We start from the raw sequence: 19,884 nt of genomic DNA, 5'->3' as shown, positions 1-19,884 counted from the left end.
TTTATCAGCAAATTTGCCTGCAGATTTAAGGCGCAACTGAGACTCAAGTACGTCTGAGGCTGACGGCCCAATCATGTCTGAGAGTTTAGATCTGAGCTGGGCAGGATGAAGCTGAAATCCTTTTGATTCAGTTAACAGGGCAAGATGAGTAGATTTTGATAAATGTCCCTTAATCACAAATTTGTTACAAAGGAATTTACAGTCTATACAACATATACCATTAAATATGAGTTTGTTGATGAGGTTTTCTACTGTGAGTTTGTGCTTTTGCACTAAAGATAGCGTCATCTCAGAATGAAACCGGCTCCATATGCGCCGTCTTCGCCGAACGACTCGCCGGTCGGAGGAAGCTGAGCAGGCGACGTACGCATCACCGGCGATCCGCATTGTCACCACGCACAGATGGAAAAACAATTGAATAGAAATGTGTCCTCGAGTATAAATATGCATCGTAAGCTGTTCCATGTTATCAGATTTTGCAGATGGAGGTAACGTATGCGCAGAGATGAACGCTATATCACCGTGCACAATTATACAGACGGAGTTGGATATTACAGCACCAGCGTCACACTGAGTGAGATGACGTATGGAGCTTGTGGTGTGGTTACTGTATGTTGGTCTGGTCAGAGTCTGGCTAGTTGAAAGCCTCCACTCCCCCATCCCCCCCCCCCCCCGCCCGCCCGGCAGATGCGCCATCATCTCGCTCAGCTCTTGTTTATACAGAGGAAGTTGAATCTATCTGTCTGTCGCTTCGTCAGACTCCCTTCTCCTCCCCGGGCGGGCTGAGGTGTGTGACAGAGAGACGGAGAGAGATGGAGGCTGGACTGGCAGAGTGAGAGCAGACTGTCTCTCTGTAATGAATATAAATGGGCTCCGGGTCTCACTCTCCTCCCCCGACTCCCCCCTCCCTGAAAGCAGACGTGGGACCTAACATGTGGGATAAATGTGGCTCATCCTCCTCCTCCTCCACTCCCTCTTTACAAACTTGCATTATACAGAACACACAGACACACACAGTCGTTAGTGTGGACGGGCTGGGGTGTAAGGTTTGACTATGTTCTGGATGGGAGGAGATGAGTTGGAAGCCAGGAGGAGGTGGGTTAGTGAGCTATAGCCACCACACCTCACAGCCCACCCACCCACCAACCAGAGAGTGTTGTGCTTAAGGGTCGAAACTCACGAGGAAGGTTGTCCACCGCCTGAGGTCCTCTTCTCCTGGCCAAAGCTTAAACAAGACAAGCACTTGACTAGACTAGTTTGGAGAGCATCGTAAAGATGCTAGAGATTCTGGTTTGGAGCGAAAAAACTAGTCTCATCAGAAGATGGCGGCATAAGCTAGGTAGGCCCACGGTAACACGGCTGTAATAGAACAGTAGAAGAAGAAGAGGCTGCAAACTGAAAAACTAAAAAAACCATTACCCATAAGACATGCAATGCAAACTGTTACGGAGAAGAAAACATCTAGAGACTAATGGAAAAGCCGATTCAGTCATAAACACATCTTCGTGCAGCTCATGATGTTCAATGGCTGTTTAGACTTGAGGGAAAACACATACACCCTCTCCCACTGTAGTGTAATCAGAATCACAACAGCCCTCAGAAATTGTAGTCTTGAATCCGAGTAAGAACTCAACAGTGAAAGCTCGACAATGTTAGTATCCGCCGCAGGGCCTTTGTATGCATATGTATGCAACACGATAAGCCCGTTGTGTGGCTCTCGCCGCGTTTTGCCGGAGAGGAGAGATTAAGTCGTGCTCGGCGCAGGATTTGAACTTGTTTGCTCTCTTTCTTACACTCTGAGCACTCTTACCCTCATCATCATTTCCACTATATACTTTCTTAATCCAACCTACGAGTTGCCGATTGAAGCGCAAGTAGCTGCAGCAAACACTTCAGCCCTTATCTGACGCGCAGCACCTCCATTACCTCTGTGCTTTGTATTTTAATTGCCTTTGGGGGGAGTGGGGGGGAGGGGGGAGGGGGGCCCACGAGTCTCTTCTAGACTTTCACTGTAATGTGACAATATTTATTTTCCTCTATTCTGTGTGCATTATCACCTATTAGTCATCCCCCCCCCCCATTCACACTTGTCATCATCTGATTTCCCCCTGACAGATGAACTGTTTGAGGACCATTCTTCTGAGGGAGTCCATTGATTAGCACACGTCAAACTCAGTGCTACTTGTTATTGCTGCTGCTGCTGCTGCTGCTGTGCTCTTGATGTTTGTCATGAAAAGGATGGGGGGGGGGAAATACCCATCTTCAGCTTTACTCTGGTTAAGTGTCATCAGGGTCTATTTAGAAAGCTGTGAGGCTGTTAGCGCTGCTGCCAGTGTTGTCATGTTTTCTTAAATTGATTCCCTGTGATTACCAGGCATTCACGGTGCTCTTTAAGGGACATGATACAAGAGAGGGCTCTTGGTGAATTCTGCTTTTGGATTTGCTGCGGGACATAGCCCCGGATGATGACACACACACACGCAGAGAAACACACACACACACATGCGTATACGCGCTCACTCACTCATATAGACTATAATTAATTGCCAGGAAGTCACAGGTAATTTAAATTGCAAATCAGTGCAGCCGTGTCCTCCCAACATTTGTGATTAATATTTTATTGTTTTACTGAGCCCAAAATGCCACCGGTGATTTTTTCATCAGACACAAATAGCACAAAAGAAAAAGAAAAAGGTGGGAGGGGGCGGTGGGCACTTGAATAGAGCGAAGATCAGATCCAGGCGTTCATCTCTAAACATTAATTAAGCCGCGTCTCGGTCTGGAGCTGTCGAGGTCCGGGTGTCGCTTCTGCTTCCGTGAAAGACAGAGGTCTCTCTCCCTCTCACTTCATACCTTCCTCTCATTTCTCGCTCGGTCCTCTCTGCTCTCCTGGTCTCATGCTCATACATTTGTGCCAAGTTTTCCAGCAGGTCCTGAACTTTTTCTTTCAATCTGCCACTAATTAAGTAACAAAGTGGACGGGTTTCTTCGGCTGGAGATCAGGGGGGGACGTGCAGGTTGAGTGGGGGAGAAAGCCAGATCCCGAGACCTCGTGACAACTTGGGGTATATGAAAATGTGCGAAGAGGAATTTGACAGGATGTGAAAACTGCGGAAATGAGAGATTTAGGCTGCAGAGGAACTGTCCCGTTTTAATATTTATTTATATATATTTTTATATTTTATTTTTTTCCCGTGAGGCTGCTTGTGTACCAAAGGAACAAAAATGAGGCAAAAATAATGAGGACGATTCTTTTCGTCACAAACAGAAAGTGAGACATGATGTGGCCGTCGCTGTCTGCATGTCAGTTGCAGCATTTTAGAAGGAAATTTCATGGTTCATGTTCTCCACCGACCAGTCAAGTTGCAGGACATCATTGTGACTTATGGTGTATGGCCAGAAAATCATAATGACAGTAGACCTTTTGGATGTTGTCCTCGTTTTGTCATTAGACATCTGTCAGAAAATGTGTAAAAAAATTGTGCCTTCATTCTTGAGTTATAGGTCGTCAATGGTCGACTTATACCCACTGTCTACATCCAGTGAGTCAGACTGCAGTGACCATGACCTTTCACGTAAGATCGCCAAAATTCATTCTCGAGTGGACGTTTGATTGCCAAATTTAGATATCGAATGGGACTGACAGACAAACAGAAAACCTGAAAACACAATGCTCTCAGCCGCGGCTCTCAAAAGTCTAGAGGCAGAAAAATCCTTGATAAGGGTACTCACCAAAAAAACAAAAATGCTTTAAGCACTTTAAGCAATACTTTCCAAAGGCAGCAATGGCTAAGGAACCATTGCTGCCTTTGGAAAGTATTGAATGACCTTGCGTGTGTGTGTTTGTTTGAGTAAAGACTGGCAGCTGGAGATGAAAGTCTCACGTCTTGCCCTTTCACTTAAGAGCCACAGAAAGACGGCGCAGCCCCGGCTGGAATCAGACGGCTGCCACGGCACTCTGCTCCCCTCAAAGCGAAAAACAAAGACGACGCCGGCGCGCAGATAAAGAGGGAGGCTTCCCTTCGCCGAGGCGGAGCGCGTGCCGCCGCTGTGCTCTGAATGCTGACGCCTCTTTCTTTAAAACTAATGAATTCACAGAACCATACGTTCTTATTTACTGGGAAAATACCTCTCTGTCACACCCACCATTCATTTAGAAGTCAAACATACGCAAGGTCACACATTTGTTACAGCATTGTGCCTCACTTGTTATTTTAATGACTGTATTTGTGTGTCCCTACAGGGTGCCAGTGGCTATTTTGGAGTGTGGACGTCCCGTTGTACTGTATTCATCTCTCTGCCGCTCTCAGTGGCTGCCAGCTTGACTTATTATTATTGGCCGCCTTCTCCAACACCTCACCCGACACCCGGCTGGTTGCTCTGGCCCCCATCGGCTTCTCTCTCTGCGTCAAGGCTGGCAATGTCCAGACGAGGACCCAGCCCGGCAGAGATGTCCAGCGGCCCCGTGGCAGAGAGCTGGTGCTACACTCAGGTGAGTAGGGACGCAGTGTGTTGTGTTTGCGCTTGAATTCCAGGACTCGTCCCTCTGAAGTGGTGCTGGAAACAGTTTCATGTAAATGAATGTGCATTTGCTGTTATTGATTGAAGCACAAACAGTGAAAATCAAGTGTATTGGCTCCCACACTCTTGCTCTGTTGTCGTGGACATTGGAAAAAAGCTTGTCTATCCAGTAGGGCTGCAACTAACCATTATTTTCTGTATTGATTAATCTGTCGATTATTTTCTCGATTATTAGTTAGTTCGTGATCAGTTTGTCACTCGCGTCAAAGTGTCCAATCCCTCACTGCCACAGAACGCTGTTCACCCGTTTATTCTGATTTCACATTGGATTATTTTACGTTATCCACAGTTGAAGTTGATCGGATTAAATGTTCTTGAGAATTACATACGACATGTATACATACTGACTCAAGATTAAGTGTCCTCTGGCGATTGAGCAGCTCACTGGACATGTCTAGATTTTTCCAGTATTTTTTCCTCACTGATTCAATATTATGAGCATAATTTCTGTCTTACCAAATCTGGTGTCATTTTCAGCATCGTCTTTGTTTTTAAAGGTCACCTGTGTTGAGAGATTGTGTTTGTTTCAGTCGTTGCAGTGTAGACCTTTGTAGTTCAGATATCACTCTGCTGTTAAGAGTCAAGGTAGATATAGTATGTCATTGATGATGTCTGGGTTTTTTTTCCATCTTCTCTCTGTCCTTGCAAATTTTTTCATTTTTTTATATTTTTTCTGCAGCTACTTTGACAATATCCTTTCTTCTTTCCCTCTGTTTGTTGTCAGTGTTTATTGAGATGAAAGGCAGTTTTGATGTGTGGTTTTGAAGTCCAGGCTGACCATACACCACTTACCAATATAGAATAGATAAATATATAAATAAAGAAGAGGTCTGGTTTCAGCCCTTCCTCTGTCCTCCTCTGTGCAGATCAAAGTGGTAACGTTCTCCCACGTGTGGACCGTCGACAACTTCAGCCGCTGTCCCGCAGAGATGGGAGAGGTCATCAAAAGTTCCACTTTCCACGACAAACTCAAATGGTTAGTGAAAGGCCGACATCGAGTTCTCTGTTTTGCCATGTTCGTCCTGATCGGGATACTACTCTGGATGCCTTCCTGTGGAAGCATGCCCAAATGGGAGTAGAGAAAGGGGGACGATTTAAACATGCTGGAGAAGTTACATATTCTACCTGGTCTGGCAAAATGTCCTGGGATCCCCCTGGAGGAGCTGGAGGGAATGTCTGGAGACCTGGACATGGATGGGTGGGTGGATGGATGGATGGACAGACAGACGGATAGTTGGTTTGATGAGAACTCTTTGAAAATGTTTCGTCTCAAATGGTTTGGCGGGATCCCAGCATCCAGATGCTTTCACATGTTAAGTAATTGTCCATATGGGCATGCGCTTCATTTCCCCGCTCTCAAAACTATACAACAGCATGTGCATCAAACAAACCATATGTTACCAAGTACGTTGTGCAGAGCTCTGATATATCTCTAAGTGAGCCTGCTCTCTGTGACCATGAAAACACAGTGACTCAGCTTTCGTTGATGTACTGAGCACAGCAAATCTTCGCTGGTTCAATATGTTGCTCATGTACTTTACTGCTGTTCAGGGGGGTTAGCTAGAAAGTTGCTAGATAGTAATCCCTGCTCCAGAAATCAAGGTGGGGCTAATAATTGATGTTGTGCTATGACAGTTTCACCGTATCGCTGCTTCAGCACCAGTGTTTTACTAAAGCAGAGGTGTTCCCGTCCTCTGCACGTTCACACTTGAGCTGTGAAATGTTTTTGCTTTTGGCAGTTTATCGCTGTTGCTGACAGTGAAATATTGGCACGTTGCTTATGTTTGTGTTGAAAAGACTCTCTCCTCTCTGGTCCGCAGTATAACATCGCAGCTGTCTTTGGATATCTGTGAAACTGATAGCATTTTATTAAAGAGTATGCATGTATTTTACCCAGCTTTCTTTATCGGGGGGTTTTGCAAGTGTCATTTCTAAAGCAATGTTATTATTGCATACAATAATGAAGAACCAGGTTACGTTTAATATTCATCCGTCTCACCAGTTTGTTTCTTCCTTCTTTTTTTCCCCCTTCCTTGTGTGCGGTTTGCGTGTAAATCCTTAAGGGCTGGACGAGGAGAGCAAAGACTCTCGGTCACTTTATTTGCTCTGAAAACTTTGAGAGTTTCAAAATTTAAAAGTTCCTGTCACACCTGAGTCTTTGGTGGCGCTGAAAAATGTGTAAACGCAGGAGGTGGGGGAGTGTGTCTAATACGCCAAAGTGTGTCTAATAATGTGAAGTATTGATAGCCATATGGGCTCGTGTAATCACGGCCGGTTGGATTCATTTCTGAGCAAATATATAATTCAAAGTAGCGTGGGGCAATTTTGATTTTAATTAAAAAAAGAGCCAACCTTTTTAAGAAGTCTTCGCCTGCCTCTCTCACATTGATGAATTGGAAATGAATGTGCCTCCGATTCCTGCCTATTTTTTAATTAGGTTATGTTATGGAGGGGAGGAAAAGGCAAACTTGTGTGGAATTGAATTAGCGAGGGCCAGATGTGACCGCTTCCTGGTTACTAGGCTTTTTGGCTGCCTCCTCTCCCCCTCCAGTACCCTGCAGCGTACTGTACAGGAAGTGTGGAGGAGGGAGGGAGGGAGGGAGGGAGGACAGTGCGGGCGGGAGGTAGGGAGAGGTGGGAGGCGGAAGTGTGTTTGAATCAGGAGGCATGTGCTGTGAAACTGTGTACAACCCCCTGCGGTGCAGCTTGTGTAGAAAGGGAAATCATTTTTCCTGCTAAGAGAAATTCCCCCACATGAACTCCACTCCCCCCATCCAATAGTCACATGATCTATTGGATTAACAAGTGAATAGTAACGAAGAGATATAAACAAATAGCAGGATCTTAGATAGCGTCCAACAGTAGTAGTTAGTTTTACGTGGATGTGTGACAGCTAGCTGAACTGGTACCACAACAACAGGGTCCTTTAGGGCCATTTCAACTTTAATCTCAACATTTCCACTTCATTCTCGACATTTCCACTTTCCCCTCTTTTTTTTTCTTCTAATGCCTGGCCCTAATTCTCTTCCGTACTACTCCCTAAGGCTTTCTTTTTCTTTTATCATTGTTTTTTCCACCTCTTGTCTTGTCTCGTTTGAATACCCCCCTCTTCATTCTCAGCATCAGGCTCTATTCTTTTTTCCCTGGCCATTATCCATGATGCTGGTGGCTATGTGGTTCTGTGGATAGGATTTTTCCTGTGGCATGAGTAATAAACGGACCTTTTGCCATTTCCACAGCGACGCTTCCCTAAATGACCTCAGAAAATCTAGAATACGAGGAACACCGATTGAAGAGGCTCTCAATATCTTTGCTTTTCTCCTATAAATGGCGTGCTCTATGGTGTACACCATCATCCCATTCTTGCCATATGCACCTCCTCCAATCTTCCCCACAGTCCCCCCTTAGGGAGACCCGGGCCCTCCTCCTCCGCTATGGCTGCCCTGTCGCAGGGGGAAATTACCCAGCTGCCAGTGCACTCGTGACAGTTTAGAGAGCGCTCCATCTACGAATATGGCAGCAAAGATTGCTCCATCGGTTCTGGATCATTTAGAATCCAATTTAATCCAGGCCCTCCAGGCAAGAAAAACAAAAAAAACAAAGTGACTTAATTAAGAAAGCTGGGTGGTGGCTGTGGACTGTTTATGTGGCAGGTCAGTGCTCGGCCCTGCTTGTACACCGTCCCTGTTGGGGAGTGGGTTTTTAATACAATGCACATTGTGTCCTAGAAGAACGAGTGAGTAATCAGCGGAGAAAGGAATGTTTTTTCAAACTGTGGGCAACGATGTTCTTGAGTGTGTGCTGAAGTTTGTGTTGCAGTTGTCTGCATGAATTTCTATCTCCCTCACAAACCACCAGTGACTGTTACATTCTTCTTCCCCGCTCTGAGGAGGTTTAGGTTTTGATTTTTTGTTGTGTGTGGTGTGGTGTGGACGGAGGGATTCTCTGCAGTAGCACAGACACAGTCCAAGACATGAAAGCTGCACTGTATATACGACGATGGCAGATTTTTTTGGGGCCTGGAAAAGCTCCACATTACCCGATGAAACACCCCCCATCCGCATCAGTCAGCCCCTTAAGCCCCCACTAGAGAGTGTGTGTGTGTGTGTGTGTGTGTGTGTGTGTGTGTGTGTGTGTGTGTGTGTGTGTGTGTGTGTGTGTGTGTGTGTGTGTGTGTGTGTGTGTGTGTGTGTGTGTGTGTGTGTGTGTGTGTGTGTGTGTGTGTGTGTGTGTGTGTGTGTGTGTGTGTGTGTGTGTGTTTGTGTCTCCTGTGTCTGGATCCTCTGATGGTCCGTGCTTGCTAATGGAGATAGATTCAGGCAGCAGCGCTACTGGCAGCAGCACCAACACATCCCCACGCCGTGTACTCCCGTACTCTCGGCTCGGCCACATCATTCCTCTCCCCGGCTTAATGTGCTGGTTTTTCCTCCGAGGGCTGTCGGGAAGGTTGTAACTTGTCTCTTGACAACCCCCACCTCCTCCTCTTCCTTCCTCCTCCTTCCTCCTCCTTTCGCCAGAGAAAACAGCTGCCCCCCTGCAGACTCCTGCTCTGACAGCTCGGAGAGAAGAGATGGAAAGTCCTCATCCTCACGCCGCAAGCTGTTTTGTATTCAAATAGTCTCCTTGTTAAAGTCTCTCCCCTACAGACAATGGGTTTTTGTTTGTGTTGTAGCCAAAGGCTAAGTGAGCGTATATGTGTGTGTGTGTGTATGTGAGTTGGCCAGAGAGTCGAGTTACAGCAGGGTTGTTTTTTCTTTTTCCTTCTTCTATATTTTTGTACTACTATTTTGTTTCAGTTAATTGAAGCTCAGGCCGTGAGCGTGTCAGAGTATAGGTTGCCCTCTCGGTAAGTGATGGAGTTGATCAGGCATTCTGTGTGGGCGCGTGGAGCGTGGCTAATAGAGTAGAGAAGTCCATTGGTCAGTCTTTACATAATCAGTTGCTATTGACATCGGCGGAAAGGAACGTCGATAGACAGTGTTTGTGCTGACAGGCAACGTTGTAGAGCTAAATCTTCAATAGAGATTAGATTATTCCTCCGAAAAGGCTGCTTGTCACTTTAATGCGTGTGTCCGTCTGCTCAATGCAAAATCAACGTGTAGGTGAGATAAATATACAGTTGTGTTAATTGTCCTTTTGTGTCGATAGGTTTTGAGAGTTGGGGAAATTGGATGTGAATGTGTTGTGGTCAAGTGCAGCAGTTCGAACGATGAGGCCCAAAGAGCGACAGACAGGACGAGAGATGTTGACTCTGGCTCGTCTTCGTGGTGACCTTCTCCGTTCTGTGTGCCAGCCGAGCCCCCGAGCCCTCCACCTGAATATGGATGCCCCCTGCTCACTTATACGCGCCCCTGGCATCGCCGCTGCTTTGATTCCCTCCCCCTCTCCCTGTCTTCAGCTCAGACCTCTTTTTTTTCTTTTCTTCTCACCTTCCCTCATCACCTTCAGTCTTTTCTATCTTGGCAGGGTGAGAAACGCCAGGAAACGTATAGTGCATCGTCGCAGTGTGGTAAAGAAAAACTTGAGAATGAACCTCTGTGCTTTATTGAGTGGTATCTATACATAGGTAATATATGCAAGTTTGATTTTTCACACAAACTTCTGAACATTTTTCCCATACCCTAATGAGAAACCTGCAACCGTGCACCGATTGGACGGCACCAGCTGTTAATCATGCTGTATCATCGCTCCAATACATAAACGGGGCTTTATCGTCTATTTGACTCTACATGAGAACATAATGTACAAAATGAACACCGTGCTGTATTGAAGAAGACTTGAAACTAGATATTGAACGATAAACTCCTCAGGAATATGTTACCTGACGTTATAAATCAAGTGGGTGATCATTTTCTTATAGAGTCGCCCCCTGCTGGTGATTCCAGAGAATCATTTTCCGCACCAGGTGACTACCGTTTTTATAAATACAGTCTATGGCTGTGACACTTTTTTATGCTTTCTATGCAGTTTCGCCGACCCCCCCCCCCCCCCCCCCCCCCGTCACTGTCCAGCTCTCTTTTTTGGTTTTCATAGCAGAGTGCTCGCACACGGTCCGTCACCTTGGCTTCGCTCGCTGAAAGAGTTGACGCCAGCGAACTGACCTGCGGTTGATTCCCTGCAAGTGCCAGGTTTCTGATGCCCCACTGGACATGGCAGCATGACATTAGCTGAGCTCAGCACACACACACACACACACACACACACACACACACACACACACACACACACACACACACACACTTCGTTGTCCCAGGTAAGCGCTGAAGAAGTCACACCTTTTTCCCCCCCCAGTGTACGTGGAGGTGGAATAAACGGGGAATAATACTGATGCGAAGCCCATACTCTTGTGTGGACGGAGGTCGTTTCAGTTTCAATATGCCGGTTTAAAATGATAACGCACTTGTACGGATGTTGCGTAACTTTAGCTTTAGCTCCATATATTGAGAAAGGAAAATCCCTTTCTGTTACATAGTGGCAGACAAATAAATTCAGTAGAGGTCTGTTAAAAGCAGAGGGCATGGATGTGTAATTTTTGTGAATTGACTTAACTGTAAGCTTATGAATGTGACTGTGTGTGTGTGTGTGTGTGTTTGCAGGGTGATTCCCCCGCCTTTGCTCTGTAGAGGCAGGGTATTACAGTGACAGACCCCCCTGCATGAGCAGTCGTGGGAATAACTGCATTATGCACTGTACTCCACCAATCCCCCCTCTGTGGCTCTGCCTGCTCCCTCAGATCCAAACAGGGGGATTTGACACAGGAATCGTAGCGTTGACACTTCGTCTTAGCGTCCCGTTGTGATCTGTCAGCGGATCTCCTGTTGGGATCTCTTCTACGCGGAAGCGGCCTTGAAGAGGAGTGTGTTTGAACCGCCGGGGCTAAACACACACACACACACACACACGGCGGATGTGTGAGTGTGAGAGGTGATGACCTCTTGGTATGTGGTGATTGTGTAGCTTATAGCTTTAAACGGGAGTCTCTGACCACTTTGTGCCTTTCATGGAAGATTCAAATGATTATTCGTCATCTAGTATTAATACGTGAATTGGATCTAGATTGTGGATGGATTTACTGTAGCTCCAACAGAATATATATCATAAATGATAAACTGTGCACGACGTATGTGTCGCCGGAGCTCGGCTCAACCGAACACACATCCAGAAATCCCGGGAGCGGCGTCCGAGGAAGCATTATCGTCTCATTAACAAAATGATGAACGATGTAATCCCTCTACAGAACGGGTGTTACGTCCCTCCGACAGAGCTACAGCTACTTGCTAAAACGACGTGTCAGTGCCGTGTTTTCCCTTCCATCGGCAATTAGCTTTAATTTGCTGGTGATCTCTGCGGCAGTCGCGGCCCATTATCTTTGGACCTTTTGCGTTTGCGAAGCATCTGTGACAGTGAGGTGACTGCAGACGGTGGCGACCGCACCCCCCCCACACACACACACACACACACACACACACACACACACACACACTGTTCGACTGTTCTGCACACCAGAGCTCCAGCACCTTTTTCCCTGCGTCTTTGTAGTGCGACTGAGTGTTACAGAATCCTTCCTGCCACTGTCAGAGATAATTGGCACTCCATAAACACATGATAATTGGACCGCTTTGATCCCTGCAATTTCTCACTTTTTGGCCAAAGAGGCGCAGCAGTTCCTGTCTCGTGTTTACCACTCGTCTTCATGTGGCAGCGAGAGGATGGAGGGACTGAGAGAGAGAGAGAGAGAGAGAGAGAGAGAGAGAGAGAGAGAGAGAGAGAGAGAGAGAGAGAGAGAGAGAGAGAGAGAGAGAGAGAGAGAGAGAGAGAGAGAGAGAGAGAGAGAGAGAGAGAGAGAGAGAGAGAGAGAGAGAGAGAGAGAGAGAGAGAGAGAGAGAGAGAGAGAGAGAGAGAGAGAGAGAGAGAGAGAGAGACATTCTGTTTTCTTCTGAAGTGTTAAAAGCTCCCTGCAGGCAACACTTCCTGCACCCAGACACTTTTTTTCACCCATTGTTCCTCCGCCGCTTATGGCCGTGACTCATAACAAACTTTTCCCCTTTTTTTATGCACACACATACAGGGCTTGATCACATTGTGTGAGTCTCCGAAATAGTCACCTTTGTTCTCTCTCGTTTTTTTCTCGCAGAGAGCCAGAGGGCGTACCGCTTTGTCCAGGCGAAGGACTGGGGCTTCAAAAAGTTCATCGGGTGGGACTTCCTGCTGGACGAGGCCCGCGGGCGGCTGCTGCTGCCAGACGACAAACTGACACTGTTCTGCGAGGTAACAAAAAAATAAGAATAAAAAAATGACATTTCTTCAAACTTCAGTAGAAATTCAAAGCACGGCCTGCTCGATCAAAAATTATTATTCGTCAGACGGGCTAGACAAATACAGTTGAACCATTAAAAACCAAAATTGGAGATGTCGCATCATCATACCGATGCTGGATTCTGTTTACATACTATAGAACTATTTGGATTTCCCCAAGAACAATAATAATAATTATGACCGGCTGTTGAAACATCTACGTTTCTTGTTTGTTGTTGGGTTTTTTTGAGTGATCACAACTGTAATTTCCCGTTTCCACTCGTTCCTTTTTATTCAACACTACCGCTCACTGTACGTCCCGCTTAGTGAATAATGTATGTTTTTATTGGTACTACATTGCCTCTGGGTTTAGATCTCTCTCTCTCGTTCTCTCCTTGCTTACATGCAGGGCTGATTGTCATGCAGCCTGCATGGTGGCTTTGCTCCGATTTCCTCTGATCCAAAGCCGGCTGCTGCTCCTCCCCACCCAAAAAAATAAAAATAAATAAATAAATCCCCTTGTTGTTTTCCAGCTGTAACACAGGGGGCAGCAGAGGTCAACTGTCCTCTGTCTCCCGGAGTCAGGGAGCAAAGAGAAGAGGTTAAACTTTTTCCGGATATGTTAATGCCTTAGTTGTAATGCATGCACCCCCATAAATGTTTAAAAAGCATGGCAGTGGCTGTTTAAAACAATTCTAATTAACCCTGCGGGTATCGAGGAGAGCATGTCTTGGAAGTTTTTTTCTTCTTTCTTTTCCTTTTTGTAGTGGAGCAATGTGCAAGTCTGTTTAAAGTGTTTCCAAACTGGGCTTATTGACAGAGGGGTAGGAGGGGCAGCGCTGCTTCTCAAGAGCCATGTGGGAGGGGGCGGGAGGTAGAGGTGTATTGTGTGTGTGTGTGTGTGTGTGTGTGTGTGTTTTTGCCGACGTGTGTCTCGTTGGGACGTAAGTTTGAGGATGAGACTGTCTGATGGAGAGAATGAGTTGGAGGAGAGAAGGATTAGTTAGTTAGGAGGGATGGGGGGGGGCAGGGTTGCTGGTTCAACTCCTCGGTGGCCACTTCCTCTCCAACCGTACATCATATCATCTGTGCTGGGGTAATTAGCCAGCGCTGCTGATGAACAAGCAAAAAAATCCCAGATTTTTTTATAGCATACAAGCAGAAAAAAAATCCATGTGTTTGATATAAAAAACTGTGCAAAATAAAATAGAAAATTTTTTTTTTTCCTGTGATTTAAAATAAGCTGAGTTTTCTTAAACTTAAACCAAACTTTACTTAACTTTTTTTTTTTTTAAGATATTAGGACCTGAGAGGTTCAAAAGAGTAGATCTGCAACAGTTAATCGATTAGTAGTCGACTGCTAAATTAATCGCCATCTATTTCGATAATCGAATAATCGGTTCAAGTAGTTACTATGAAAAATAACAAGTCAAAATTCCCTGATTTCATCTTTAAATTTGAATATTTTCTGGTTTCTTTGCTCCTCTATGACAGTAACCTGAATATCTTTGGTGTGTGGACGAAGCAAAACATCTTCTTGGTTTTTTTTGGGAAACACGGTCGACATTTTTCACCATTTTATGGACCAAACAACTAATCGAGAAAATAATCCACGGATTAATAGATAATGAAAATAATGGTAAATTGCAGGTTTACCAAAAGAGTTCATATCAGATATGTGATATATAAACAGGCAGCAGTATTTAAAATCAATTAAAACCTACTGGTGAAAAAAATGCAATCTGGACCGTGTATGTTCAGTGCAGAAGACGTCGAGGATGCCAACAGTGAGGTTCTGGTAATGTTTTCCACAAACATGTGGCCGGTGGCCGGTTGGCAGAGTTGGTAATTGGTAGCGGTGCTGTGGTAAGACAGTGTGGAGGAGGGCGTGTTTGAATCTGTTTTCCTGCCCGGTGTTTACCGTCAGGGACTCCGGCTCCGCTCTCGTCCAGATGGTACCGTCCTGTATCTAAGAGAACCCCCACGGCCCCCGGAGAACCAGCTCCTTCTTCTTCTCTCATCTCCACTTTCTCTTTTTTCCCCCTCTCCATCTTATCTCTCGTTCAAAACCCCAATCTCCTCCTCCTCCTCCTCTTTTCCCCGTTTCCTTTCATCTCTCGCTACCTCCCACTTTGAGCATCCCAGTTTCATATTTCCTTCACCTCTCTCCCGTGTCCCTTGCCTTCCACTTCTGCTCATCCTCTCTCTTTGCTCTCCTTCGTCACTCCTCGTCTTTCTTCCCCCCCCCTGTGTAAGGAGAGTGTCAAAGAGGCTGTAAGGAAAACAGCCAGATCACGGTGAGGCGGGGCGAACCTACCGGCTCAACGTCTCCTCCTGACCCCTTGGTCCCGGCGCTCTGTTCAGTCACCTCCGGAGACATAAGTCATTCAAATTCAGCGCCGGGAATCTGGCTGTATTTCATGTCGGGAGCGAGGGCCTGAACAACGCCAGCTGCCACTCTCCGTCTCTCTCTTTGTATCTCTCTTTGTCTTCCACTTTCCCCTCTTTTCCCCCTCTCCATCGCTGCCGTAGACACCTGCAGGTATTTAATGAGGAGATAGCTCACATTAAAGGTGCTGCGCCTGCTGTCAAGAGAGGGCACGGGGGACAGAGAGATAGAAGAAGAAGAAGAATGGGGAAGGAGATCGAAGGAGAGGCGGTTTTCAGGGAAAGTGGGCACGCTGGGTGGCATGGAGCAATGAGGGGGGCGGGGGGACAAGACAAAGTAGATAAAAAACAAAACAAAAGGGCAACATGGTTTTGGATTTGGGTTTTCATTCTCTCATCCCTCCTCTAATGAGACGCAGAGGTATAGGATATTAAATCCTCGCTCTCTCTCTCTCTCTCTCTCTCTTCACCTCACACCTCTCGTTCCCCGTCAGCGCGGCGAGAATCCACTCGCTATCTCGCTGTTCACGCTATAGAATAGATGATCATGATGGCTCGGGAAGTTTTTCCCAATACCGCACAGACACGTCGGCTCCCGAAGGCTCCGAGGGAAAAATCCCACCAACTTTGGCGCTGTCATGATTCACCGGCAGACACTGACTGACACGGGGAGGGGAGGGGGGGGTTACTGCTCTGCAAGTTTGGGTTGACTGACTTAAAGGGGAAGGGGGTTGTTTTGGGGAAGGGAGAAGATTTATGGTGAATCTCGTCCGTCAGTCACGTTAAATTGGCTCCTGAAAAGCAACCGAGGAGCACGAGTCGTTCTCACCTTCAGTCGGTCGGACGTAGAGAGTCGGAGGGCTGCAGCTGCTGGACACATCTGGTTTATTTCACAGAGGCCATCCTCTCCTCCTCTCTGGTCCGCTTTGGCTTCAGGAGCCCCATCATGTAGGACAAGCACTGATATTCCCTGTATCTAGGGCTGGGCGATGAAACGATAGAGATAATTATCGCAAAATAACTTGTCCTTAATAGACACGGTCGATATAACTTCGATAGAACTGATTCCACCCTATGATATAAAAGCGCTGTGCTGAACCAATCATGTGGCTGGAATAGAGTTAGAGCCACATCAAGATAGGATGATGCACAAAGCAGAGATTTTATTTTTCTCCACATCACCCAGGCCGACATGTATCCGTCATGCAGACACAACTATAATATCACATATAGTTCAACTAAACGTGCCTCCCCCTGCTTTGGTAATTTGTAACGTGGTAGAATAAGTGCCTTAAATCTGACACTCTGCATGTTCAGTATCAATATACTGTATATGGGAACAACTCATGCAGGCTCATGCACAGAAGGGTGATGAGTGCACGTGTGACGATCAGCCTGCATGTGCAAATTGGAAAATGAGCCTGCCTTTTTTTTCTTTTTTCTTGCTGATTGGTTTATCTTCCGCACATGCACTCGTCTTTTGGACGTGATTTCGCCGTAATGCATCGCGACCGGCGTCTTGGCCACCGCTCGCCGGTCGGGGGTCTTTCCTTTAAGGCTCCTCCACCGCGTCCCCTCCCCTCCCGGGGGGCGGCGGCGGCGAAGGCGGCGGGAGAATAAATGAGCGGGGGGGCTGATGTTCAGCTGTTTCCTCCTCTTCCTCATAGCGTCAGTGCGGCTCGCCTCTCCTGTCGGTGGGTAAGCACTTTGCTGGGTGACAGCACCCATCCTTCACGGGGCCCTGCCATATGCTGCGCTGCTGTCAAGAGGAGACGACTGCAGATGCTCCAGCTGCTCCCTCCCTGCCACTGCACTCACACTCACACACACACACACACACACACACACACACACACACACACACACACACACACACACATACAAGCACGCAGGGAGGAAGTTGCTGAGGGAGAAAGGATGCACAAAGAGATTTGGGTTTGTGTCGGCAAGAGGTGGAAGAAAATAACAATACTTGATTTGTGGGGAGTGAGGTCTAATATGTTTGTTAGTGAATGCACGCAGGTCGATTTGGGGGTGTGGTCTGACTGAGAGCTTGTCCACCTACACCTGTGGCCATTCACTGATAGGACGGTACCAGCTGTCAATCACGCTGCTCTGGTGCTTTATCGTCTTTATTTGACCGCGATTTACAAAATGAACATGATGCTGTTTTGAAGACGACTTGAAACTAGAGATAGAACCATAAACTCCTCAGGAAAATGTTTACTGATGTTATGAATCAAGTGAGAAGGATCATTTTCTTTTAGAGTCACCCTCTGCTGGTGAGTCCAGAAAATACAGGCGTCAGGCTCTTCTGCATTGGCGTCATTTTCCGGATCCGGTTACAACGTCAATTGATATAGACAGTAGAAATGCAACTGTTAATTGATTAATCAATTAGTAATCGACTACTAAATTAATCGCATACTATTTGATGATTGTTGAATCGGTCAAAGTAGTTTTAATGAAAAAATGTCAAAATTCTCTGATTTCAGCTTCTTAAATATAAATATGTTCTGGTTTCATTTCTCCTCTGTGACAGTAAAATATCTTTGGCGTGTGGTCAAACATAAACTTAATCCTGGCTTTGGGAAACATTTTATGGACCAAACAACTAATCGATAATGAAAATGTTCGTTAGTTGCAGCCCTGATACACAGTCTATGTTTTGATTCTTTGAAAAGGGGATTGAAGATCCAATCACAGAGATGAAAATGAAAACTCTGATTGAGGGCACGATACACAAATAAAAAGCTTGATCCTTCTCTCGCAGTGGCGTTTCCACTATGATTGCTACTTGGCAACCAATTGTGAGCCATAATAGATCCTTTTGCAACACTTTTGCACCAACACCACATTAACAGGTCTTTTAAAACCCATCAAAAGCTCGTCGCTGCTCCCAGACTAAAGACCCCAGAAGTTAAAGAAACCGGGCAACTTTTCCTGCTAATTCATTTATTTTGTTTTGTCCAGACGCTTCCTTCAAGCATTTGTAGATCAGACTTCAGAGTCTCAAAGCGAAACACTTAAGTGCGTGTGATTCTCCCAAATGACTGGTGCTCACAGACACAAGCTCATGCTCGGGGGTAATACTGTGTGTGTGTGTGTGTGTGTGTGTGTGTGTGTGTGTGTGTGTGTGTGTGTGTGTGTGTGTGTGTGTGTGTGTGTGTGTGTGTGTGTGTGTGTGTGTGTGTGTGTGTGTGTGTGTGTGTGTGTGTGTGTGTGTGTGTGTGTGTGTAAGCCCATGTTTAAAGCTCGTGGCACAGTCGGCCAGACACACAACACACTTGGCTATGAGTCGGCGGCACACAGGCCACAACGCTGGTTCAGTAGCTTGGCTCCAAATCATGCATGAAATATGCCTCTTTATTGGCAGATTCACCAGAGTTCCTCTGTCGACAGGAAGCCGACCTGCCTGACAATGCGTCCGAGACGCTGGAGAAACCGCAAAACAGCCGCACAGTAAATGAAATGACCGCCGTCACGCACGACCGGGCTCATACAGCGCCGTGGTTGCTTGAGGGGAAAGATAACATTTTGGAGTAGAGGATATTTGCGACTTGTCTTTGTTACATTTTTCGAGTCGCTGCCCGCCCCCCGCCCCCCCAAAAAAGAGGGACTCATCGTGTTTTCATCAGTTTTGAAGTCATAATCCATAGGTCCGGTGAATCTCAGGCACGTATTGCAATTCAACGCAGAAATGGCAGACTTGAAAACAAATAGTGAAAACTATATTTTTGGAGGCATAGATCATATCATGGAAATTCTAAGGAAAGCTTAGACACAATAGCTGGTGGTGGTTGCTGTGCCTGTTGATGGTGTTAATAATTGTCTCTGTTGTTTGGTCTGTTGTGTCCGGAGCTGCGCAGACAAACCACCCAAAGGTTTACTGTTTTGATTTCTACCTCATTTTTTCCCCCAGAAATAAAAAAACAAATTCTCAATTTTTATAATCTTCAAACGCTTATGTTGTCAGCTCAGCAAAAATTAGCCCTTCTGTTATGCTCTTTAATAAATGAATGAAATGAAGAGCCTTTAATTAAAGAAGGTGAGGTTCTTTCTGTCGTCGTTCCTGCGAATGAAGTGTTTATTTTTGGACTTTTGTTTAATTGCTTCGGGATTCGGGGGCCATTTTTTTGTTTAATGATGTCAGGACCATATCAGATTCTGTTATTATTCTCTGTATTAATCGGTTCAGTGACCTGTGGTGTAGCTGCCAGAGGGGCTGCTCACTCCGACGCCCGGTGCCTCCTATCTGAAGTATCCTGTCGTTGCTCGGAATGTTTTGGGATTTTTTTTTTTGTGTTTGTGTGTGTGTGCAACCAATGAGGAAGGGAGGGAGAGAGAGAGAGAGCTGCCTAGTGCATCTGTGACACCCAGCCAACATCAGGCCTGTTTACTCTGGCTGGCTGGAGAGAGGAGGGCGAGCCGTGCATTATAAAGAGCTGGTGATGACTCCTGTGCTCGGGGGCTTCAGACGCAGTGTAGAGATTACAGATCTATTAAGCTGCTCTAGATGAAAAAGTGAATCGTGTGCATGTTGTGTGTATTTACATGTTTTTTTATTGACACTACTGGTGCTTATTGGTCACACGTGTCTCCGTCATCAGCTAAAATAGA

The 19,884-nt window shown here is 46.2% G+C and overlaps 1 protein-coding gene across 1 annotated transcript in view; it reads left to right on the top strand.

The window, feature by feature from the left end:
* Positions 1–4,420: 4,420 nt before the first annotated feature.
* Positions 4,421–19,884, top strand: part of LOC118288973 (speckle type BTB/POZ protein) — a 181,889-nt gene continuing 166,425 nt past the window's right edge. Inside the window, 4 exon segments of the mRNA XM_035615584.2 lie at positions 4,421–4,492; positions 5,448–5,557; positions 6,402–6,457; positions 12,716–12,849. Coding sequence (XP_035471477.2) covers positions 4,421–4,492; positions 5,448–5,557; positions 6,402–6,457; positions 12,716–12,849 — 372 coding nt within the window.

The sequence above is a fragment of the Scophthalmus maximus genome, chromosome 17, assembly GCF_022379125.1.
Source record: "Scophthalmus maximus strain ysfricsl-2021 chromosome 17, ASM2237912v1, whole genome shotgun sequence".
NCBI lineage: Eukaryota > Metazoa > Chordata > Actinopteri > Pleuronectiformes > Scophthalmidae > Scophthalmus > Scophthalmus maximus.
The sequence above is the reverse complement of the archived record's forward strand: the minus strand, read 5'-3'. Positions and strand labels throughout refer to the sequence as shown.